The sequence below is a fragment of the Dreissena polymorpha genome, chromosome 11 (assembly GCF_020536995.1).
Source record: "Dreissena polymorpha isolate Duluth1 chromosome 11, UMN_Dpol_1.0, whole genome shotgun sequence".
NCBI classification, from domain to species: domain Eukaryota; kingdom Metazoa; phylum Mollusca; class Bivalvia; order Myida; family Dreissenidae; genus Dreissena; species Dreissena polymorpha.
This window is the reverse complement of record NC_068365.1, coordinates 78,661,247-78,687,253: the sequence shown is the minus strand read 5'-3', so window position 1 is coordinate 78,687,253 and position 26,007 is coordinate 78,661,247. Positions and strand designations below refer to the sequence as shown.

The window sequence follows — 26,007 nt, the reverse complement described above, 5'->3', positions numbered from 1 at the left end:
CTCACAATCGTCAACTGCTACCTTCACCTGAAAGCGAACGACATGGTTATTAAACGCAACAAGTCGTTTTGATATGATGATCATTGTTGCCAAAATTATTTCGAATGTATGTAATGCTTTATGTACCGTTTAATGTATGTATGTGACCCAGTCATGTTGTTTTAATGCTCTATATGATTGAAAAAGTTAAAACTACTGACAACAGCCCAAAACTACTGAGAGATGCCCTCCAAACTACTGAGAAGCAATCGGTAGGGTAAACAGGTCTGATGCATGTGTATCTCATGGAGCTGCACATTTTGAGTGGTGAAATGTCAAGGTCATCCTTTAAGGTCAAAGGTTTAAAAAAATCAAAGCGGCGCAGAAGGGGACATAGTGTTTCCGACAAACACATTTCTTGTTTTACACAAAATGACCATTTTTACCATAGCAGCGCGTAACTGGAAATGTATTCGCATTACAGTGATGAAAGTTAGTAAGTTTACAAATTGTATGGTTGATACATACTTCAACCATTTCAACTAGTCATATTACGAAATGCGCTGAAATATTTTATTTTATTTTGATAAAAACAAGCGTAATAAACCGGCTGGTATTTTATATGAATTACTGGGAACATGAACATGAAATTATCAAAGAAAGTATCAACTGGACAACAACATTGTACTGTAAAATTGATATAAAAACAGTAACAATAAAACATGTGATTATACATAAAGTTTAATACTTGCGTGTACTATACATGTACAGTTGTTGTGACGATACAAGTAGTTCTTTCTACACATGCTAATACCTGACTTTATATGGTTTGTTATGATGTTTAAAAACGCCATACAACATAATACTTTCCTTCCAGTAAATATAGAAAGAAAACAATGAATACATATGAGCCTTGTTCTGAGAAAACTGGGCTTAATGCATGTGCGTAAAGTGTCGTCTCAGATTAGCCTGTGCAGTCCGCACAGGCTAATCAGGGACGACACTTTCCGCTTGTATAGCATTTTTTGTTTAAATGAAGCCTTTTCTTAGCAAAAATACAATTAAAGCGGAAAGTGTCGTCCCTGATTAGCCTGTGCGGACTGCACAGGCTTATCTGGAACGACACTTTACGCACAAGAATTATGCCCAGTTTTCTCAGAACGCGACTCGTATAAATTATAAAGAGGGCCATGAAGGACATAAAACTCTCGCCTGAGGTCATTATTCAGTTCTTATACTATGAAGTGTGGGGGAGGGGATATATTGGTCAACGGTGACAACATGATTTTAGCAATCTGGTTGAGAACTATTCGATGCGGTATACATGTATTTACGAAATATGAAGGTTATACTGATTGCTGTTTAAGATTATAAGCGTTTTGAATTGTTCATGTTCAAACCACTTATTTGTCAACTTAAGCTGGATATTCAGTGGAGGGGAAAATGTAGGCGGATTACCCAAGGATACCATTTTATAAAGTTTGATAAAGGGCAGAAAGAGTAGACTTTACACAATGTGGACGACGGATGATGAACGCAATAAATGTGTTCATCACACAATTTCACAAGTTTTTTTCTGAAATGTTGATCTTAAACGATTGCTCTAATGTGATTGAAAGTTATTCCGGATGCAAACTAGTTGTAAACACGTTTGCGTTTCGCTAAACGACTAGTCTCCATTACAGTCTTATCTTCTTCGTTAAGCACCCCCCACGCTCATCTCCGGTTGTCACGTATTTGTTATCTCACATGCTGTGTCTAGGTGTATTATGTTTCGCATCAATCACATTGTCAACAGTAGTTGCCTCTTTCTCTCCGAGCACATGGTCGCCAATTGTCATCCTTGGAATCTCCTGCTGTCTGCTGCATCAAAAAAACTCGAAATCTTATCATGCCAACACAGTCACGAATCTTGCACATACCGCATCCGGCAACGCCCAAGTGGCCACGTGGTTTCTATATAGAAATAATATTTTTCAAATACCTTTGGTAACTGCACGAGTCAGAGATTTCATACCAAGCACGCATCATTATATATAATGGTCACCTACATAGATTTTCCATGTAATTCACATTTAGTAACACTAATGTAAACTAGTTTCAATAAAATTAATGTTCAGTTTGCATATAGAACGAACATATATAACATCTCCGGAAACTGAACATCTTTAATATTGATTTAAGTTTTTCTGCAGTCAAAATTGCTCTTCAAGTGAAATAATACCCTTATTAAATGAGGTGCAAATTGCATTTTATTCACGTGAGTCAAAAGTTCTCGTGTTAACGTAATTGTCATCAGGTAGCTCGTATCCGTTTACCGGTAGTCGAATTCCAACACCGCTTGCTTCAACTCATTGATACTTGAACAGGTGATGCCTACGTCTGTTTACTATTCACCAACATCATGCAACAATATTTTTCCCTTGACATATATTTGGATTAAAATAATTCAAATGTTGAATTAGTAACTGTGTATTTCATGGTTAAATCACATTCACCGTATTGCCTGCTAGCACAAGCGCCACTCATTGCATCACATGGATACGTTTACATAATTATATTCCTTATGACCATCAGAATCTACACATGGCATCTAACCGCAATTGAGTTTTACTTTAACTTAAAAATCATTCAAACCGCCTTTTTTTGCAGGTTAACACGAACGTACGTTCCGTCTGGCACCAACACGGACTGCTTGAAATCTTTGTAATTTGATACAATATCACCCAACTCTACATTGACCTTGACCTACTTGGGACTGTGAATATTTTAAAATTGCTTGGTGAACAAGAGTGCATCTTTCCTGCTTCACCACTTTGGTAATTACACAGTTTCCACTTATGATTATTCATCAAGGCATCAACGTGTGGCATATGTCTTTTCAAGCACAGCGTCCTGTGTCGCGATTTGGCTTGATTTTGACGTATACGTTGAATGCTTTTGAAATAACTAAGCACACATGTAACGTTGTTTTGTTTAGTTTGATTTTTTCAACAGTGTAACACACGAGTTGACATAGATGGCATTGTGCGTCTTGCGCCTTAAAACAACATGGCTACTTTCAAAGTCAAAGTCATACATCGACATCATGGTCAAAATTCAGCACTAATTTAAAACCCATTCTGTGCATAAACGGTACGCGGGGATAAGAACATCTTCAGTAATTGCACTTTGTTTTATTTTGCATATAAATGCAGTGTATCGTTATGAACATTTTGTGAATCTTTGTTAAGCACGTACTTATGTCTAATCCGCACTGTTAATTGTCTTCAAATTGTACGCGCTATTTGCGGTTTCCTTCTGGCGTCGCTCGCTATTATTAGCTCTCACTCTTCGCACCACTTGAACAACCTCTTCGACCGGTGCCGCAACAACCACAACTGCCGCCATAGCGAAGCAAAACCACTGCAAAACATGTGTCCACACCGTGAACTGCGTCTCGCTGAGCACGTGCAAACTAAGCATAACGCCCGGAACCAATCCCACGCACAGCACGAGGGTGGCAAGTCCGCCGATGTAAGCGGCGAGGCGGGCCCTGCCGAACGCTTGCTCAAGCTGCTTTACGCTCGGCCTTTCTCCGACCGCCAGGTCGGGAATGTCCTCCGTGTACAGCTCGGACCAGGGGTGCAGAGGGTTGTCAATATCACGGAGCTTACGCCATTCGTTTTCAACGTCTGCATCAGTGTGTATTTTGTGCGTGATCAATGATACGACAAAACAGACTATAACACTCAAACCTGGAACACAAGAAAAACAACAGACCATTTTATAATTTAAGGCGCTAGTCACAAAAATGAGCGTTTTAATGTGAGAATACGATTAGTTCTTGTATATTAAAGTTCTTTTTTTTTTGTCTCCACATACCAATGCTAGTGCCGGCGCCTGCCATGACACACAAGTTCTCAGAGGTGTTCTTCTGGAAGAGCTGAAGGCCGCCCGGGTACGTGGAGGCGGTGCCGAGCAGCGCCCCCACACCGCCCAGCATGCCACACACAGCCCCTGAAACATATGCACGATGTGTAATAAACTGATCGAAGGAAAGGAGAAAACGGTTAATAATATTACTTGTATGTGATCAGACATATGTTGGTTAAATACAATACATTTAAGGTTTAATCTGTGTGAAGCTTAATAAAGACATATATCATGCATCTCAATGATTTTACATAACGAAACTGTGGGTGTTTTAAAAACTTGTGCTTTACATGCCTACCTGTCTTTACACTGCTATTATATGTACATAGCGGAATACTTGTTTGACTTTTCACTGCCGGTTAAAGGTCAAATGCCTTTGAAACTTGTCAAAGATGTAAATCTTTCAAATACTAACAGGGGGATTTTCGTATAATAGTATCAATATGTGGGTCCAACTGTTCTACCGGCAATGACGCCGTGCCCTGTGGTTTTGCTCCAAAATATAGACAGCACGACGACGGGGAAGCAGGGCAGCGTGAGCACGAAGCCGTTCAGCATTGTCCAGTTCAGCTTCAAACCGCTCATCTGTACGGCAATACCTGCCAGGTACAAATAGTTAAGATCACTACAAACTTATCTAATCGAGTATTATGTATATGTACATGTCAATAGCGTTCATCTGTACGACCACACTTTCAAAGTACAAACAGCCAGAGTAAATACAAATTCATCTCAATTTTTCTCAGATGATGCACATACCCCAGTGTTACAACATAAGCTCCAAACCACCCAGAATAAGTTATTGCGGTTTGTCCCAGGTCTCGATGCAAGGGCACATATTGGACCAGAACACTTTCGATTGCTCAACTGGCTACCAGTTAATAAACGTGTAGACCAGATTGTTCTTGGCCATGTGTTTAAGATTAAAAATGGTTTGGCCCCTGACTATATGGGAGAACATTTTATTCCGCAGGCCTCTATTCATTCATACAGGACCAGGTCAACTCAAAAAAGGTGCATTTGCTGTCTTCAAAGTCAAAGGTTTGGGGTCAAAGTCCTTTTGTTACACGGGATGCTCATTGTGGAACAATTTACTCTCCAGTATAACACAGATTGATAGATTGTCTGTTTTTAAGTCGTCTTTAAAAACTAATTTATTAGAAAATCTGTAACTTTTTATGTGTATTGTTTGTTTCTTTAGATTCAGGAATCATTTCTAGTCATCAACTTTTATCAACATTGATCCTATCTTCCATATATTTATGCATTTTCCATTTTTATAAGTGCCACTCTATGTCCTGCCACCAGCACAAAGGACCACAATGGAAATATGGGTTTACTCATTTTTGTGTTATCCTTGGTGTTGGTGTGTATGTCGGGGTATATTTATCTTCATGTATGTGATATTTTTATATTTTGTACATGTTGTGAATGCCCATGTATGCATTCCTTGCCGAAATAAATCTATCTATCTACCCAGAGACACGATCGCTAAAGTGACAGAGGATGCATATACCCAGAAACACGATCGCTACAGTGACCGACAGGATGCACAGACCCAGAGACACGATCGCTACAGTGACCCAAAGATGCACATAATCAGAAACACGATCGCTAAAGTGACAGAGAATGCATATACCCAGAGAAACGATCGCTACAGTGACCCAGAGGATGCACATATCCAGAGGCACGATCGCAACAGTGACCCAAAGATGCACATAACCAAAAACACGATCGCTAAAGTGACAGAGGATGGACATACCCAGATAAACGATCGCTACAGTCTCCCGGAGGATTCACATACCGAGATACAAGATCGCTACATTGTCAGAGAACGCACATACCCAGAGACACGATCGCTACAGTGACAGGGGCTGCACATACCCAGAGACACGATCGCTTCAGTGACAGATGATACATATAACCACAGGCACGATCGCTACAGTAATCATGATGATTCATATACCCAATGGAACGATCTACAGTAACCCAGAGTATGAACATACCGAGAGACACAATCACTAGAGTAACAGAGGATGTACATAACCTACCAGAGACTCGATCGCAACAGTGACCCAGAGACTGCTAATACACAGAGGCACAATTGTTACAGTGACAGAGGATGTACATACCTAGAGACACGATCGCTATAGTGACCCAGATGATGCATATACCCAGAGACATGATTGCTACAGTGACAGAGGATGCACATACCCAGAGACACGATCGTTAAAGTCACCCAGTGGATGCACATACCCAGAGACACGATCGCTACAGTGACACAGAGTATGCATATACCCAGATGAACGATCGCTACAGTGACCCAGATGATGCATATACCCAGATGAACGATCGCTTCAGTGACAGAGGATGCACATTTCCAGATACACGATTACTACAGTGACCCAAAAGATGCATATACCCAGATGAACGATCGCTGCAGTAACCCAGATGATGCTTATAACCAAAGAAACGATCGCTAAAGTGACCGATGCTGCAAATACCCAGATGAACGATAGCTATAGTGACCCAGAGGATGCACATAACCAGAGATACGATAGCTACAATGACAGAGGATTCATATACTCAGAGACACGGTCGCTACAGTCACCCAGAGGATGAACATAACCACAGGTACGATCGGTACAGCGACCCCAGAACGCACATAAATAGAGGCACAATCGCTACAGCGACCCGATAACGCACATAAACAAAGGCACGATCGCTACAGCGACCCAAGAACGCTAATAACATGAGGTGCGATATCTACAGTGACCCAGATTATGCATATACACAGAGGCACGATTGCTACAGTGACCCAGACAATGCACATGCTCAGAAGCACGATCGCTACAGTGATCCAGAGGATACACATTCTCAGAGGTACGCTACAGTGACCCAAAGAATGCACATACCCAGTGACACGATCGCTTAAGTGGCACAGAGGAAGCACATAACGACAGGCACGATCGCTACAGTGACCCAAAAGATTCATATAACCACATGCACGATCGCTTCAGTGACCCATAGGATGCATATACCCAGAGACACGATCGCTACAGTGACCACGTGGATGCACATAACCACAGGCACGATCGCTACAGTGATCCTGAGGATACACGTTCTCAGAGGCACGATCGCTACAATGACCAAGATAATGCATATAACCAGAGACACGATCGCTACAGTGACCAAGAGGATGCACATAACCAGAGACAAGATCGCTTAAGTGACCCAGAATATGCATATACCCAGAGACACGATCGCTGAAGTGACCCAGAGGATGCATATACCCAGAGACACGATCGCTGAAGTGACCAAAAGGAAGCATATACCCAGAGGCACGATCGCTACAGTGACCAAGAGGATGCATATACCCAGAGGCACGATCGCTACAGTGACCAAGAGTATGTACATTACCAGAGAAACGATCGCTACAGTGACCCAGAGGATGCACATAACCAGAGACACGATCGCTACAGTGACAAAAGAGAATGCATATACCCAGAGGCACGATCGCTACAGTAACCAAGAGGATGCATATACCCAGAGGCACGATCGCTACAGTGACCCAGAGGATGCATATACCCAGAGACACGATCGCTACAGTGACCCAGAGGATGCATATACCAAGAGGTACGATCGCTACAGTGACCCAGAGGATGCATATACCCAGAGACACGATCGCTACAGTGACCCAGAGGATGCATATACCCAGAGACACGATCGCTACAGTGACCCAGAGGATGCATATACCCAGAGGCACGATCGCTACAGTTACCCAGAGGATGCATATACCCAGAGGCACGATCGCTACAGTGACCAAGAGGATGCAGATACCCAGAGGCACGATCGCTACAGTGACCAAGAGGATGCATATACCCAGAGACACGATCGCTACAGTGACCCAGAGGATGCATTTACCCAGAGACACAATCGCTACAGTGATCCAGAGGAGGCACATAGCCACAGGAACGATCGCTACAGTGACCCAGAGGATGCATATACCCAGAGGCACGATCGCTACAGTGACCAAGAGGATGCATATACCCAGAGGCACGATCGCTACAGTGACCCAGAGGATGCATATACCCAGAGACACGATCGCTACAGCGACCCAGAGGAGGCACATAACCACAGGTACGATCGCTACAGTGACAGAGGATGCACATTACCAGAGTCACGATCTCTACAGTGACCAAGAGGAAGCACATAACTAGAGAAACGATCGCTAAAGTGACCCAGAAGATGCATATAGTCTCAGACATGATCGCTACAGTGATCCAGAAGATGCATTTACCCAGAGACACGATCGCTACAGTGACCAAGAGGATGCATTTTCCCATGGAAACGATATCTAAAGTGACCAAGAGGATGCATATACCCTCAGACATGATCGCTACAGTGATCCAGAAGATGCATATACCCAGAGAAACGATCGCTACAGTGACCAAGAGGATGCACATTACCACAGGCACGATCGCTACAGTGACCAAAAGGATGCACATTACCACAGGCACGATCGCTACAGTGACCAAGAGGATGCACATTACCACAGGCACGATCGCTAAAGTGACCCAGAAAAAGCATATACCCACAGACACGATCGCTTCAGTGATGCAGAGGATTAACATACCCAGAGAATAATAAAAAAAAAAAAACATTACATGTATAAATGATGGACATACCTAGCGGCACGATCGCAACAGTGACCCAGAGGATGCACCAGCTCTTGTAGGACAGCATGTCCTGCTGGTACTGTCTGTACAGCCCGTGATGCGGACACGTATAATGCCTGCAAATATAGTTAACATTTAATATAGCACACGTCTATAAACACAATTGACTATCTTGCATATTTGTTTTCGCTTTGGTTTGAAATCTTTTAGATTTATTTTGCACGCGAATAATGCATTTGGCACTAAATCTAAATGTTAATGTGCTATAATGTCTTCGAGATAATAATTATAAAAATATTATTCATGTGTAATATAGTGGTATGTCAGACGATAAGCAATTACAATATATCCGATAAGTTTTTGATATTGCATAACAACGACACATTTTTATCCAAGAGTTATATGATATTAAAGAAGGAAACTCAAGGTGTAATGTAAACTTGCGCATTGCATGTATAGGTTTATATACCCCTATCATTCCCAATATGATCCCTCCTCTTCAACTCATGCGCGACACAAACATCTGTGCATGAAGTTTGCACGATATTCCAGTCATACATTACAAAAGATAAGTCGTTTCGATCTGTACCAAGTACTTGCTTGTGTTCATAGTTACTGCCTTCCTTTCGCTCGGTGGATGACTCGAGGTCACGCCGACAGGGATCACAGGTCAGCACGCCCGGACAGTAGCACTTGCTTGAATCCTCGTCAGCGCCATCAACAGGTCGCGTCTTCCCACACAATATGCACGAATGAGCGTCCTGATCTTTTCTGAATTACATGTGTAATGTGTAATCAAACTCAAATTTTAAAATACATTAAGACAAAATAATGAAATTTCGAAATATGCTGGGTTTTTTTTATTTGTAGCTTTTGGGTTAAACTTGAGAATTCCGTCGTCCCATGTCAACGTTTAGATCTACCTCTTGAGCACTACAGGGTCACATTTCTTGCCTTATCTTCTAAGTTGGTCACAACACTTTTTCGGACAAAATCTTAGCCGAATGAAAAACTGTCATGTGGGATTAAACACTCTTGCCAAGTGAAATTATAAAAAGTATTCATATCTTATATGTAAACAATGTGGATACAAATACAAATAGATGGCAAAGTGGCTTTTACATATTTTCATTTTAAACAAGGGCTTCCCTTTAAGCAAATTCGGGTTCAAACCAGAAAATAGACTCGAAAGCGCATTATAAGCTTTAGATGTGTAATTCTGTTGAGCTAAACTTAACACAAATAGCTGTTGTGTGCACCTGAACGGGTGTACGTAGATTTGGTAGATGTCGTACACGATGATGGAGGAGACCGCCATCACCTCGCCAGAGCCCGTGCTCATCAGGGTCATGGCGATCATGGTGAGGATAAGCACGCTGCCCATGCCTCCTAGCAACCGCTCCGCCATGAACGGCGTCACGAGGCCTGTATCGGAGACAAAATCGATGTCATTTGGTTGATGCGATTGGTTGTTGTTGTTTTTTTAAACGGACTCTTTCGCGCATTGTTGTATAAAATGCCATTACGTGTATTTACTAACAAAACTATAATATTTCGAATAATCCTATGCAATTATAATATCGATAAAAAATATATTAAGCCTGTATCGGGATTTTTTGTTTCTATCTAATCAATTACGATTCATGACTATCCATATGAGAAAAGAAATTTTTCGTAATCATGCGTTTAGTTACTCTTTTTATTGTGTTGTGTGAAGTCAAATTTGTCGATTTGCCAATCTCTTAACTCGTATTGTATTTTAATCAAATACTAGTAAGCAAATAATGGGCGATATAGCCGTTAAAAAAAATATTACCATTTTAAAATTGATTTTTCATGCTTATTGATTATCTGTGCGTGCCCAAGTTTAAAAATCAATGTCAACTTTAAAAAAATCCGTGTGTACTGACTACGAAAATCAATATTTTATTTTAACCAATTAATATGTAACAGTACGTACAATATGAGCTTAATTCTCCATCTAGGCCTCAATTGACGGGCGCAGCCCTGTGCCCCCCCCCCCCCCCTGATCCCTGCCAACTCGGACCCTCGCAATAACTTTCAAATCTCTTAAAATTATTGTACGATTATTGTAATTATTTAATAATTATAGAAAACGAAAATGCATATAGCATGAAATATATCTCATAGTACATATTGATTTAAATTAAAATATAATTATTATGTAGTATTAAATAGATCTAACATTACAAATTAAAAATATGCACTCAAGTGCCCTCTCGACAAAAGAATTATATGCTAGATGGAGCACTGCTGCACTGTATTCTGTTTTTTGACATCTAAGTGTGACAATTGACATGACGCCTTATCTATGATCGCTCCGCCCACTAGAATTGATCCACCAATCAGCGATCGATTAATCGGGCGCACTCGTTAGCAACGACCTGTCCGCCATTTTCTAGACAAGCTACATTTTTAGGTTCACTTTTATTCCAACGAGTTTCTTTTGTTTTCCTCTTTAAAAAAACGATTGCAAATGGTTAAACGGTGTCAATGGGGATTATGTAACTCGGACAATCGATATCCTGACAGATTAGTTGGTGACATTGAATTTATTTCGTTTCCAAAGCCGAAAAAAAGATCTTGATAAGTGTAAGAGATGCTTCAAGAATTACCGAGATCCCCTTTATAGCACATTAATTTATTTCACAAACTTGAAATGTTATATAAGCAATAACTAAGCATTATTAAGTATGTATTATGTCACGTGTGCATGTAAAATAATTGAGAATTTTGGTACCCAATTCGTGTAACTTTACGAAATCCCCGTTAAAAATCGCGTTTCTGTGTGTGTCAGAAACAAGTGAAAACCATTTTGTTATTATTTTAATAAAGACGTATCGATAAATGCTATTGTAAAAGAGTTATTATTACTGATATTGGTAGCCTTATTAATTTATAATAGCCTGACCGAATTCCATTTTTTACAACGCTAATTTTATATCAGACAATGTCTAAACTACTGTGTTATTTTTGCGCTTTAAATTAAAGTGATTGATAAATGTCCCATAAGCAATGTTTAATATGATTAATATCACTTTTATACGCAATAACATGTGGGATTGAGGTACCCACCCGGCGTCAGAATTCCCAGTTATAAAGCGCTATTTCGTGTCAAATACACGGATAGGGGGGGGGGGGGGGGAGTTTCGGTAATAATTTTGTTAATAACACGGGTAAATACCGGTGAAGTGTTAATTTATTGCAAATACCACCATTACACGTAATAACGGGTTCGATTTCGGTAAGCGCGCAAGTGTTTGAGAGCATGTTTAATGTACCGATTTACCCGTTATAAATAGCTGATGTTCTCTTTAATCGTATATTTTTTGCATTTTCAGAATAACTAAATGGCATCAACCCCTTTACAAGTGTAATATGGTGTTAAACAAGTCCATCAAATCATCTGGAATATCGCGTAAATCTATATGCAGTCTATAGGCAAAGAAGCCATTTTGGTGTTAGCTTGTCTAGGTTTTCTTCCCGCTGAGCCACGTGATTAAGTGGGCGGAGCGATCACTGATAAGGCGTCATGTCAATTGACCTTTCAGCTAGAGACTCAAGTGTTGCGCGCAACATAGCGTCTCCAATTGGTGATGGTTTCTTGACATGATTGTGTTCACAATCGCCTGATAAATGATGACTTTAAAGTTCAGACAAGGTGTCGGGACGCACGGACCGACGCATGAATTGCTTAATAAGGACAGTTGTGTTGGAAGCCGCGTAAACACAATAAAACCTTCGTCGATATCGGACGGCGACAGAACGCTCGTCGTGTTGGTGGCGGCCATGGCGATATAAGCGAGCCCAGCGGAAGTAGAGATGGATATGGGGATGGCGAACCAGATAAAGGCGGCGATGAGGAAGCCGAGGACGCCCTGTAGCGGCTTTGCGGCGATGCGGCTCTGCCAGGCGGCTATAGAGAGAGGCGAGTACCGGAAGTCAGCAACACGGTTAATAAAGGTAGCGCATTATGAACAAAGATAGGTCGTTTATATATCAACAGCATTGAACAGTTCGAAGCAAATCCCTAACGTGAGAGCAAACAACTTGACGGTGGTTGATTGAAATGTTTATCGTTTAAAAAAAGCTGTTTGAATTATTGACTGCAACCGTATAAGTCAAATTAAATAGAATATTACTGTGCGTGGCATGCAATTAAAAAAAAACACGTATTTCTTCCACGACTTGTAGGAAGTTACAGGGTTAAAGTGGCCTTTTCACAGATTTTGGCATGTTTTGAAGTTTGTCATTAAATGCTTTATATTGATAAATGTAAACATTGGATCTAAAAAGCTCCAGTAAAAAAATCAGGAATAACATTAAAAAAGAGATAAAAAGTAGCCCGTACCAGGGCTCGAACCAGTAACCCCCGGAGTCCTGGAGTAAAAACCAATTAGACCGCTCGGCCATCCTGCCAAGTATGTACGATTGACGTATTTTATACTTTATATAAGCAATCTTCGTAGTTTCACAAAATTAAACGACAACAACAGAACTCTACAAATTATTCAATCGTTTCGCGATGCAAAGCTTTATAATTTTCAGGTTTTTAACTCGTCAAAACATGCATATAATTGCTTTATTAGACCATAGTAAATGTTCAGTATTTCTGTTACCTCACAAATATCATAACTAAAACGAAAATTTGCGAATTTGAAACAACTTTTTTTTCAATTTTGTCAATTTACCAAAACGTGAAAAGATCCCTTTAAGTGTGCACTGATATGAGAATCATGTTACCGCTGAGACAAGTTAACTATTTATGCGTTTAACATTTGCAACAAACATGCAATTCGATATGATTGGGAATGCTTAAATAATGTCAACTGCCTAAATAATTGAGCCTCGCTGTGGGAAAACGGGGCTTCATGCATATGCGCAGTGTCATTCCAGATTAGCCTGTGCAGTCCGCCTCGACTAGGTTTTGCTAAGAAAAAACTTCCTTTAAACGAAAAATATAGTTTAAGCGTATAAAGTGTCGTCCCTGATTAACCTGTGCGGTCTAAACAGACATGCATTAAATTCGGTTTGCCCAGAGCGCGGCTCCACGTTAACTCTTTGCATGCTGGGAAATTTGTCATCTGCTAAAATGTCGTCTGCTGAATTTCTAAAATTAGCATTTTCTTCGATTTTTTTCAAAGAATACTATCAGAATAGCAAACAGTTTGGATCCAGATGAGACGCCACGTTCTGTGGCGTCTCATCTGGATCCAAACTGTTTGCAAAGGCCTTCAAAATTCGGTTCCAGCACTGAAAGATTTAATGCACAAACCCTGGTCGCAGTAGGTGATCGAGGCGCTCACACACAGCCCCATGAAGGCGTACACGAATCCGTTCTCTGACCTACAGTTGACAGATAGACGGTGTTTGAGTGAATAGAACAAAGCTTATTAACCTGTGTGTCTATAAGCATCAAAATACGCTGACACCCATGGAACTAGATGGGATTGCGACCATTAGTTTCTAGCAGTTATGATTGTGTCGAACATTGGCTAGAAAGCCGCAGTTTACCTTTTAATGGTATCAGATCATAGTATTTATTTTACATGTACTTCTCATATAATGTGTCAGCATTGCATGCATCTGTAAATTCTGCAAATGTGCATTCATTTTTTTTTAAAAACGCTTAGTCACGCACATTTCGAAGTATAAAGCAATGATGCGAATTTATATGTGCTTACAAAGACCCATTTTATATGACCATACATTATTTAGACTACACAAATACCAGAATGTCAAATAGCTCCTATTCTCGTTCCCTGTCGGCCCTTGCAAGCATTGAATGTGTGCATACAGGTTCTTAATGTTACCGCCACCCGTTGTGGAATCTGACGAGTACAATATCTTTATGTTGAGTGCAATCAGTATCGAGAACGTCAGAACGGCGTTGAAATACGACACGTAGAATGTTGTTCCTAGGCCACCTAAACAAAATACAACACTATTACTAATTGTGTTTTATATGGTATCAATATGGAAATGCCATCGCTAAGTACGTGTATCCATATGTATATGTACATTTTAACTATGAACGTACGTACAGGCAAAAAAAAACATATATATCAGTCATCTTTACATTAGTATTTCAATGCTATCAGCGCTTTGATTTTTGTTAAGATAATTTGATACTCTTCGAATGTTTGACCTTGCCTATGAAAGAGTAAGATCCAAACAGGACGGCGATGATGACGACGCAGAACTCGTCGGAAGCGTCGACGGTGGCGGCCTTGATGGTGCTCACGCCGGCGACGATGAGGACGGCGATCACACACAGGTTCACCATCAGAGCCATCACCACGAACAGGATGTGTGCCGCACGCCCGTAACGCGCGTACATTATCTGCAACGGTGTATATATACATAAAAACGCCAGCAACACGCACATGATGAGCGACCCTTGCCTATACCGCGTGTACATGATCTGCAACAGTTGGTGAACAGTTTCCTGTATGCAACTATGCTAGTGATTTTGATTTTTTGTTTGCTTTTTTTGTGAATTAATGGGAAATTATTGAGTTGACTCCTCAAATTGTTCGCTGCGTTGAACTACTTTTAATGTCATAAATAATGTACAGTTTGTTTTTTGATAACCTTTATATCATCATAGAGAAGGGATACAATTTACATATTTGTTTAAGAAAATTGTGCCCCTATTTCAAGTGATTTAATATGAACACAAATAGCACCATATAATGTAATACATAATGCAACGAAAAAAAAAGATCTGCACACTTATATTAAAACTCAGGAAAGTATATTTATTTACCTGGAGGTAGGTTTTAGCGCCCGGTGCTCTCGTTTTCAGGTATACAGACACTATCGGAAATAGGGCAATATTCATTACGGCCCCGACCGTGTACCACAGCGGACCGGATATACCAGTCTGAAATGTCATATATCGAACAGTTGAACATGTAACCCGTGTATGCATTAATGAAAACCCAAAGCCCAGTATTGAGTTAATCTTCGTATGTAATATTATTTAAATCTTGGTAATGACATAAGTTTGTCTGGTCGTCTGTGATACTTAGAGGTATAATTGACATTGCATTGCATACATGTGTTATAGAGCACTTGATCTGAACCATCATGCTCTGGCAAAGATAATCATAACGCGTATTTTAATAGTCCTTAAATTGGTCTGGTGAAAAAGAGACGCAAAACTACTGTTACCTTGACGGTGATTGTTGAGCTCTGGAGGATGTCGCCGGGCCACAGGAATTGCGATGCCACAGTGACGGCGGTCAGGCTGGTGCTCACACGGCCGCCGGCGTCGAACGCCGTGTCCACGTTGTTGTCATCATGGAAGACGCGCTTCCGAACCTGTCTGTGCAACAGCGCCAGGAGTACGGACACGCCTCCAAAACCAAGGATCATTAGCAATGCCGCCTCTTGGCGCTCAAACACGGGAGGTATAGACCTGCAACAGAAACGCAGACACCGACGCATTTCTTCTTGATTGTTTTAAATAAACGCAAGTACCTTTAAATACGCTATGCGTCTATATTGGTTTAATTGCAGCACACGTTCCCTTTATTATTTCCCGCGATTTCTTCGAAGACTGAAGAGCCTGTTTAAAATTGCCGTAGTCGAGTGGTTAACGCGATAGACCTGATTTTTTGGGGGATTTTCCCGCGGAGGTTCGAATCCTGCCGACAACGCATACTTTTTGCGGTGCGTTTTATTTCTTTTCAAACGTAATTTGATGTAATTTAGCATATCAACTTTGTTAATTGTTAAATATGTTGCAATTTTTATGCACATTCTTCAATTTTTTTAATTAAAACAACGTTATGGCTAAATTTGGTGATTTACTGCTGAAAATACGAATCTTGCATGTTGCATTTTAATTTTTATTTCAAAAAGTAAACGGTTAATCTGTCTATTTCTTGGTATTTTGGCAGTATATAGTGTGTCTATAAAAACTAAGTTCACAATATTTCTTAAATGATACTATTTTTAATTTTATGACATTTTGTTTTTAACAAACCCAATATCAACTTAGCTGAAACCACTTCCGTTTCACGGCGTTCTTCCATAGATCACAAGTTATAAAAAGTAAATGTCTGTCAAAAAATACTAATTTCATCTTGTTCAAACTTTAAACATCTTTACTGCATCTGTACACACCAACTGCATGCCCATATTTGGAAATCTGGATGAATTATGGAACTTTCATATTCCCTAGGTGTGCAAATAAACTGGACAAAAGCCGAGCGTGGGGTGGTTTTGAAAAAAATCAGTATATTTTTTTAAAGCACGGAAAGCCTACCTAAAAATGTGCAAGTAGTTCAGTGAAATGATGCTGATTAAGAAAATGATACATTAGATTATATTTGGATAGGTGCCCATTATGGGTGCGCTACCTTAAATACGCAATAGATCTTTGTTGGTTTAATGTAAACACGGGTTCCTATCAATACTTTATGCTCCCCGAGTGGTTTAATACAAAGGCATGTTCCTTTAAGTAGATCATGTTATGCTTCTTGATTGGTTTAATGGTATGTCCCTTTGAATACGCCATGCTTCTTGATTGGTTCAATGGATACGCTCGTTCCTTTAAAAATGCAATGCATCTCGATTGGTTCAATATGTAGCGGATCCGTGGTCTAGTGGTAACACACTGGCTTCACAATCCAGAGATCGCTGGTTCGATCCCCCGCTGCACCTAACCTTCTAACTCGTCTTTCGCATGAGACGTTAAACCGAGGTGCAGTGTACTAGGTGCTATACACCGGGCACTAAAAGACCCAGGGTCACCTCTGGAACGGGGTGTCTCCTGTATCTTGCACTATCCCCCGTAACCAACTAACACGTCTTTCTGGGGGCGATGGCCATATGGGAGACAATCCCGGTGCACTCGATAAAAAACAAAAACAACAATTGGTTCAATATAAGGCGCATTAATTAAAAACACTATGCCTCTTGATTGATTAAATGGAAACGCGCATGCATGTAAATACGATTGTTTTCTTTGATTTAGTGGAAACGCGCATTTATTTAAATACGATATGGCTCTTGATTGGTTTAATGAGAACGCGCATTCATGTAAGTACGCTGTGCTTCTTGATTTGTTTAATGGAATCGCGCATTCATGTTAATACGCTATGCTTCTTTATTCAATTTGGTTAAATGGAAACGCGCATTCATGTAAATACGCTATGCTTCTTGATCGGTTTAATAGAAACGCGCATTCACTTAAATACCCTATGCTGCTTGACTGGTTTAATGAAAACGTGCGTTCCCTAAAATACGCCGTGCTTTTTCATTGTTTTTGTGGTTACTGAATATAGTCAGAGGAGTGTCATGTGTAACAAAATGACATTAAGTGCGTAAAAACATTGTTTATTTATCTATCGGCTGGATAGAATTAAATTCTAAAATATAACTAGTGTAGCTATTTTACGAGTTTACTCGACAGTTGATGCTTCCAACGTATAATTTTTTATAGCGAAGGCATTTATATATAATAGGTATTTTAATTATCAATCTAAACTGGGGGCGTATCTGAGCTTCACTTTGTTAGACGCTTTTAATGATAATTTTTTATAAACAATTAAACGTTCAGTATTGTTATGAATATGTTATTACTGTTCAAGATGCTCCACGATTGGCGTCAGTTACAGAATTTAAATTATGTTTTATGCAGAAATATATCTTTGAATCTTGCTTGTTCTGTCATAATGTACTGCACATCGATCATTTGGGAAGTCCAATTTATGCTATACGATGTATAAGATAACCATAATGAGTATATACATTGACGTTTATTCCGCTAATTGGCGTGATTCTTTGAACGGGTGTCATCGAAAAGCAGATGATTTAATACAATCAACATTTGCTATTATACCAAGATACACATTTCGAAATCTTTCGTTCGAATGACTTTTATATTAGTATATACATTTAATTTAGTGTACGTATTACAAAATTCAACAATATATTTCATTTAAATATATCCCATCGTGGCCTAATGACCAGTGTTTAACCGTTTTTGATCTTTTTAAACAATTTTCCCGGCAATTGCAAATGTTTAAACATATTACAAAATGTACTGTAATCATTCTCATGGAAAGAATAATCATTATTTCAAGCTATGTCATTTTCGAAAAAAAAATATTTTCGGCCCTTCAAGTCACCACTTTCTCGGAAAGCAAAGAAAAAATCACCATATCTCGGTATTTCCCACAAGCACATTACAGTATCGAAGAACCGTTTCAACACGACAAATATTACATGTATATGGGTCATAAGTTTTCAATAAGGTCACACTTAAAAATTCAAATGTCAGATTGTAATATTCGCTGTCTTCTTGATTCAACACGAGTAAACATACAGAGCAGATGTGGGGTGGAGTAAACAAGTTTGTATGATTTTAAACATACACCGGTAATAAAAAGACAGACAGACAGACAGACAGACAGACAGACAGACAGACAGACAGACAGACAGACGGACGGACGGACGGACGGACGGACGGACGGACGGACGGACGGACGGACGGACGGACGGACGGACGGACGGACAGACAGACAGACAGACGGACAGACAGACAGACAGACAGACAGACAGACAGACAGACAGAAAGACAGACAGACAGACAGACAGACAGACAGGCAGGCAGGCAGGCAGGCAGGCAGGCAGGCAGGCAGGCAGGCAGGCAGGCAGGCAGGCAGGCAGGCAGGCAGGCAGACAGGCAGGCAGGCAGACAGACAGACAGACAGACAGACAGACAGACAGACAGACAGACAGACAGACAGACAGACAGACAGGCAGGCAGACAGACAGACAGACAGACAGACAGACAGACAGACAGACAGACAGACAGACAGACAGACAGACAGACAGACAGACAGACAGACAGACAGACAGACAAACAGGCAGGCAGGCAGGCAGGCAGGCAGGCAGACAGACAGACAGACAGACAGACAATCATTGTAACAGCGACATATAAATATAAATCAAACTCATTGCAACATCAACAAAAACCTTTATTTCGTGGAATATTATTCTAAGCATATCAGCCAGTTTTTATTCTCAATGGGTGAGCAGATAATCTTAATCTTACACAAAAATAAGCCCAGACGTCTAGGAAGCAGAGCTTAATATTTCTCATATTCCAACGCCGTTTTAAAAACTTTATACATATCTAATATGGAGCTGTTCATTTTACCAAACCACTCTTGTTAAAATTGTCAACCAGTTTACATTTAAACTCGCTAATAAAGCTATTAACTTGCACAACGTTTGGGTTATCAAAAACATTACAAAATCCAAAATTACTTAATATGTTCTTGACACGTGTGACCAAATATGTCTAACATTTACTACAGTCTCGTTTAAGGCTTGTTTGTAAACAATTTACATTATGATATGTGTCTTGTTCTGAGAAAATTGGGCATAGCGCTTGTGCGTAAAGTGTCGTCCCAGATTAGCCTGTGCAGTCCGCACAGGCTAATCAGGGACGAAATTTCCGCCTTAACTTGATTTTTGCTGAGAAGAGACTTCATTTACACGAAAAATGTCATAAAAGCGGAAAGTGTCGTCCCAGATTAGCCTGTGCAGCCCGCACACACTTTACGCACATGCATTATGCCCAGATTTCTCAGAACACGACTCATATTTTCATTGTTTAAGATTTAAAACCAATATTTTATAATTTAAATAAATCTAATGACGTGCAATGGGTATCTACCTAATTCTCCATAAACAGCATTACATGTATTAATCGCTTGAATGTTAAATGTATACGTTCGATATTATCTGACTTTGTGAAGCCTAAACTTCTGAAGCATATTTTAATATAGAACCAACAAAAGAGTAAAGCAACAGACAACTAATTTTGTCTAAGTAATTGCTTTAAACAATAGTGTATTCATGACCTTAACAACCAAATGTTGCTGTGTTAGTTTATAACTTCCAGTGCAATTCAAAACTGTTCCTAAATAATTAAAATTATCAACGACTTCAATATTGTTCGTTTTCTTTTAATCTTCCGTTCTTGCGATATTCCATTATTTTTGTTTTTGCAGTGTTATCAGTAAGCCCCCAAGAATTGCAATATAAATACAGGTTATCCAAATGTGTGTGAACTTCAGCAGGCAAAAACAAAACAAATACGTTGGCCATGACACTGCTGCAAAACTCTGTCAAATAAATTAAACATGATTTAATTTCGAGGAAAAAAAATAATGTAAAAGAATATATGCAGTGTGAAAATAAAGTAAATGTAATGAGAAAATTACAACAATAAGATTTCAGATTTAATGCGATGCAAAGTACACCGGTGATAGGGCCAAGCATCATATAATACAAACAAGTCAGTTTTGTTTCTTTCAATCTTCTATGCATGCTTCGTATCAGTCTTCATTTTATCTATGAATATTAAACCTACACACAGTGATTAACATACAAATAAAGAAAAGAGCAAGTTTTACGTGGACGATTAATTAAAAATAATCGGTGACTACATACCCATAAACGGCATGTCCAGAGTGGTTGGCGGAGGGCGGGCACTCACTTGACCCTGTAGTGGGCGAGACGACTTGCGAAACCGTTGCCATGGTAATCAGTATAACTTTTCGCGACGTCTTTATATCTTCCTATGTGTCACCAACGCCGATTTAAACGCACAAAAATAATCAAGTCCGGTCACTTACACTGTTTTGTTTCTTTATTAATGTCGTAATTGTATAAACTAAAAGCTCGTGTTTAAATAAACTAAAGCCTAAACCCTTAAGCGCATACATCGTAAACGTGTATGTAGTTTAATCGCTTTGTTCTAATTATCAGAGGCAGTAAAATATAGGTTGCGTTGGCAACCTCACTTCGCTCGTTTGGCAAGTACATTTCAACAGTGTATAAACGATTTGAATGTCGGACAGATGTTGTGATTGCGATGAATATACATGTAAACACGTTCTAACATACATCAAGTTAAGAATGATTCAAGATTTTGTACTAAACGACGGTTCGTATATTTGATTTTTTTTGGCAAAAATTATCTTTTTCTCGACTGGTGACTTTAAAAATATAATGACGTATTCAAGAGATAAAGTCATAATTCGACTGCCATTTTCGGAAAACTTAGCCAAGTCGCAAGCAAACATGTTTTTTATGAACACACAGCTGTAATTTAGTTAACATTTTTAAATAAAGGATACTCCAGTATGTTAACTCTCGACAATATCTCAGCAATTTCGAATGTTTCTTAAAATTGATAACATAAAAACATATTTTCAGGACTTTTCCACAGAAGCATTATTTTAATAACATGTGTCAAAATGCTGGTTGGTTTGATTTGATTTAATGCGATATAAATATAGAAAATAAAGGATATGCTTGCTGAATAAAAAAAAAAATTTTTAGTCCAGGCAATATATAACATATTTTTACCTGTGCATTACCTGTGCATTAGAGAGAAGTGCAAATTGTATATTTTATATTTATACAACATCATGAACTGAAATGCCGATTTTATACATTAAATAATTTATATTTGTATTCATAGCATGAAGAATAAGAACTGAGAAGGATCAGATACAGCCTCCAACTAGTTTTGTATTTTGAATTATACATTATGTTTTTCAAATCCATATAGGGAAAAGGTGAGTTTGTAAATAAATCGGCAAGTTTGAAGATTATCCAAAAAGTCATGTTGTAATACTCATTTATAATATAATACCTTTCATAGTAATCTTATACAATTAAAATTAAAGAAAAGTTCCAATGGTCCAATGTTTATCCAACGAAGTCGACAGCTGGCCATTTCAGTTTTATCGAGTGTAACGTTATGTCGCTACTACTCATGTTCAATATAATGAGTGTGGTGTATCGTCATTATCAAACAAAAACGACGATATATTAGCACCAAACGGCTTAATTGTGAGTAACTGACAGCTGATTGTATGACTTTCATGGTCTTTATATGGCATTGTATTTTAAAGAACTGTCGATTAAAAGACATTTACGTCATCATTATTACATTAAAAATCAATAAAATAATCAAACCGTCGTTCAGTTTTTGTATAACCTTAAATCAAGCAATATCTGGAAGTAAGCATGAGTTTCGGGTATTTTTACTACAATCGCAATCACAACATCTGCGGAACGTTCAGTTCGTTTCTACACTGCGCTTTATACTTCGAGGTGAAATAACTAGGCTAAATTGCAGCCAGGCGCACTCGATCAATCGAGAAATTCGCTGCATCCGTTTTAAAAGTCGCATCGAGGACATGGCAGTTTATATGCAAAACTAAGACGCTAAACCCATACGTAAACCCTACTTTTGTAAAATAAGCTGATGGCGATTTTACATCGGAAGCAAAATTGGCAAATATATATCTTGGCAAAGTTTGTATCTGGTTTGCAAAAACAAGGTAACCAGGTCAAACCTTACACAAAAAATTGTAATCACTCTAAAAGCACTTAAAGAGTTCCGGACCTGCAACTTCTCAGCTATAACACAATCTAAGTTAGAATTAACAAATTTTAACGCTTTAACTAAAATTCTAAACACCAGAACTTTAAGATTTAATTAGAATAGTGCAGCCAACTCTAAACACTAAATAAAAGTTCTAGATCCTGAAGTTTCATTATTGTGTGCTTTAACTTCAATATTGTTTTAACAATATTTGGTTCATTTATTGCAAAGAATTAAACACAGTTATATGTTTAATGAAAACATGGTATTTTGTATTATTGCAATTATTCAATATAGTAAGAATCAATACGAGTAAAACATCACGTTTAATACACGTTTGCCATAACTAGCAGCAATTAAAAAACATCTTTTCGAAGAAAACACTCATCCAAAAATTAACGTATCGGGCAAGTCGATTCGCATTGATGTGATAAGGTTGTATCGAGTGAATGTTAATTCCGCAAAACGCATAAATAGTTGCGTGATACTATAACTCGATTATTGTTCCATTGACCCTATGCGTGTTGTTAAAACGTTGTTGTTAAAATGTTGTTGATCTTGGTGATATTTCATGGCTTAAATAGTTCTTAGCTATAATACAAATGCTCTTATATATGTGCTATACGCAGCCATGCAACGGAATGCGTTCAATTCCGTTTATTATCCCCACGCTTTTCGGAGAAAAAGTGGGGATATTGTGTTTATCTCTGTCTGTCCGTCCGTCCGTCCTGGCCACCTGCTCCTCCTACACTATTAGCTCTTGAACCTTGAAACTTACACACATGGTAGCTATGAGCATTTGTGCGACAGTGAACTATTTGGAATTTTGATCTGACCCCTGGGTCAAAAGTTATGGGGTTGGGGTGGGGCCGGGTCAGAGATTTTCCCGTGACCGCGATGCGAAAAAGGCTAACTACTCTGTCCCTTCAGATATTGCTTTCATATTTGGTATGCATGCGTATCTGGACAAGACCTTTCCATGCGCATCAATGTTTTGACCCCTGTGACCTTGACCTTGAACTTGAGGTCATTTTTCAGGTTTCGAAATCTGCGACCGCGATTCGAAAAAGGCTCATATCTACTGTGTCCCTTTCGATATTGCTTTCATATTTGGTATGCATGTGTATCTGGATAACACCTTTCCATGCGCATACAATTGTTGACCCCTGTTACCTTGACCTTGAATTTGAGGTCAGCGTTCAGGTTTCGAAATCTGCGACCGCGATTCGAAAAAGGCTCATAACTACTCTGTCCCTTCAGATATTGCTTTCATATTTGGTATGCATGTGTATCTGGACAAGACCTATCCATGCGCATACAATTTTTGACCCCTGTAACCTTGACCTTGAACTTGAGGTCAGCTTTCAGGTTTCGAAATCTTCGACCGCGATTCGAAAAAGGCTCATACCTGCAGTGTCCCTTTAGATATTGCTTTCATATTTGGTATGCATGTGTATCTAGACAACACCTTTCCATTCGCGTAGAATTTTTTACACGTTACCTTGAACTTGAGGTCAGTGTTCAGGTTTCGAAATCTGCGACCGCGATTCGAAAAAGGCTCAAGCATACTGTGTCCCTTCAGATATTGCTTTCATATTTGTTATGCATGTGTATCTAGACAGCACCTTTCCATGCGCACACATTTTTTTTTACGCGCTACCTTGACCTTGAACTTGAGGTCAGCGTTCAGGTTTCAAAATCTGCGACCGCGATTCGAAAAAGGCTCATACCTACTAAGGCCCTTCAGATATTGCTTTCATATTTGGTATGCATGTGTATCTGGACAACACCTTTTCATGCGCATAAAACTTTTGACCCTTGTGACCTTGACCTCGAACTTTAGGTCAGCGTTCAGGTTTCGAAATCTGCGAACGCGATTCGATAAAGGCTCATCTTAGAATTGTTTGGTGAATACGGGCCCTGTATTTGAGAGAAGAGATAGAATGCAGTCAATCATAAAAAGCATGAGAAACTCATGGAATAGAGCCTCAAGAATCTATAAAAGGGCTGAAACTTTCAATTTGTTCAATCACACTTTTAGACACATTACCGAAAATCTGTCAAAATGTTCAAGTGTGAAAATTGTGAGAAACAATTTAAAACAAAAAAGACTATGAACAGGCACATCAAAGACAGACATGAAATTCAACATATTCATTGTTGTGTACAAGTTTGCGATAGAAAATTTCTAAGACGCTACTATTTAGTCAACCATTTAACCTCAAAACATAACTTTTCCAAAGCAGAAGCAAGAAGATTGGCTATAACAGAGCTTGTTCAGCCATCTCATTCCAATGAGGATGACATGTACATAATGGACGTCAGTGAAGTTGATTCAGTATTAGATTTGTTAGGAGAGCAGGATGAGGAGGAGAAATTAGGGTACCTAGATCCAAGCGAATTTTACTCTTGTATTAAGGACTTCGATTTTAACATTTTCACCGCCACCAGAATCAACAAAGCCTCGATTTCCAGTAACATAAGTGATGATGACATGGATGTCAACAACAACAACAAAATCAACACCATTTAAACCAGATCATACTTATTATATATATGCGAACAAGTGTTCTGAGTGTAAAGATTGCTACTTAAACACCCTACAAAATCTCTGAAGAAAAAAATCATTGTGCTGGTGATTAATAATTGGTGCTATTTTCATTCCTATGTATTAAAGTAGATCTGTTGCTTTTTCCAGTTATTCAGTGGAATTTATTTATTCCTGTGACCTTGACCTTTAATATTAACTTCTTCATTTCTACACCGAATTACTTCAAATGTATATTGAACATCTCTTATGACAATACGGTCAATCTCAACCAATCATTATTATTATTGTTGTTGTTGTTGTTGTTATTATTATTATCATTATTATTATTATTATTATTATTATTATTATTATTATTATTATTATTATTATTATTATTATTATTGTCGCTGTTGTTATTTTTTATTATTACTATTCGTACTATTATATCAAACGTTCTT

The 26,007-nt window shown here is 39.0% G+C and overlaps 1 protein-coding gene across 1 annotated transcript; it reads right to left on the bottom strand.

Annotated features, from left to right (window-relative positions):
- Positions 1-1,115: 1,115 nt before the first annotated feature.
- Positions 1,116-21,419, bottom strand: LOC127851353 (uncharacterized). Its single transcript, XM_052385080.1, has 13 exons — positions 21,072-21,419; positions 15,771-16,017; positions 15,364-15,480; positions 14,748-14,937; positions 14,326-14,521; positions 13,870-13,940; positions 12,334-12,510; positions 9,833-9,998; positions 9,174-9,344; positions 8,583-8,689; positions 4,359-4,493; positions 3,844-3,978; positions 1,116-3,716 (listed from the first exon to the last, which is right to left on the bottom strand). The coding sequence occupies exons 1-13, from the start codon at positions 21,158-21,160 to the stop codon at positions 3,226-3,228; spliced, it is 2,292 nt and encodes a 763-aa protein (XP_052241040.1). The 5' UTR covers positions 21,161-21,419; the 3' UTR covers positions 1,116-3,225.
- Positions 21,420-26,007: the final 4,588 nt, after the last annotated feature.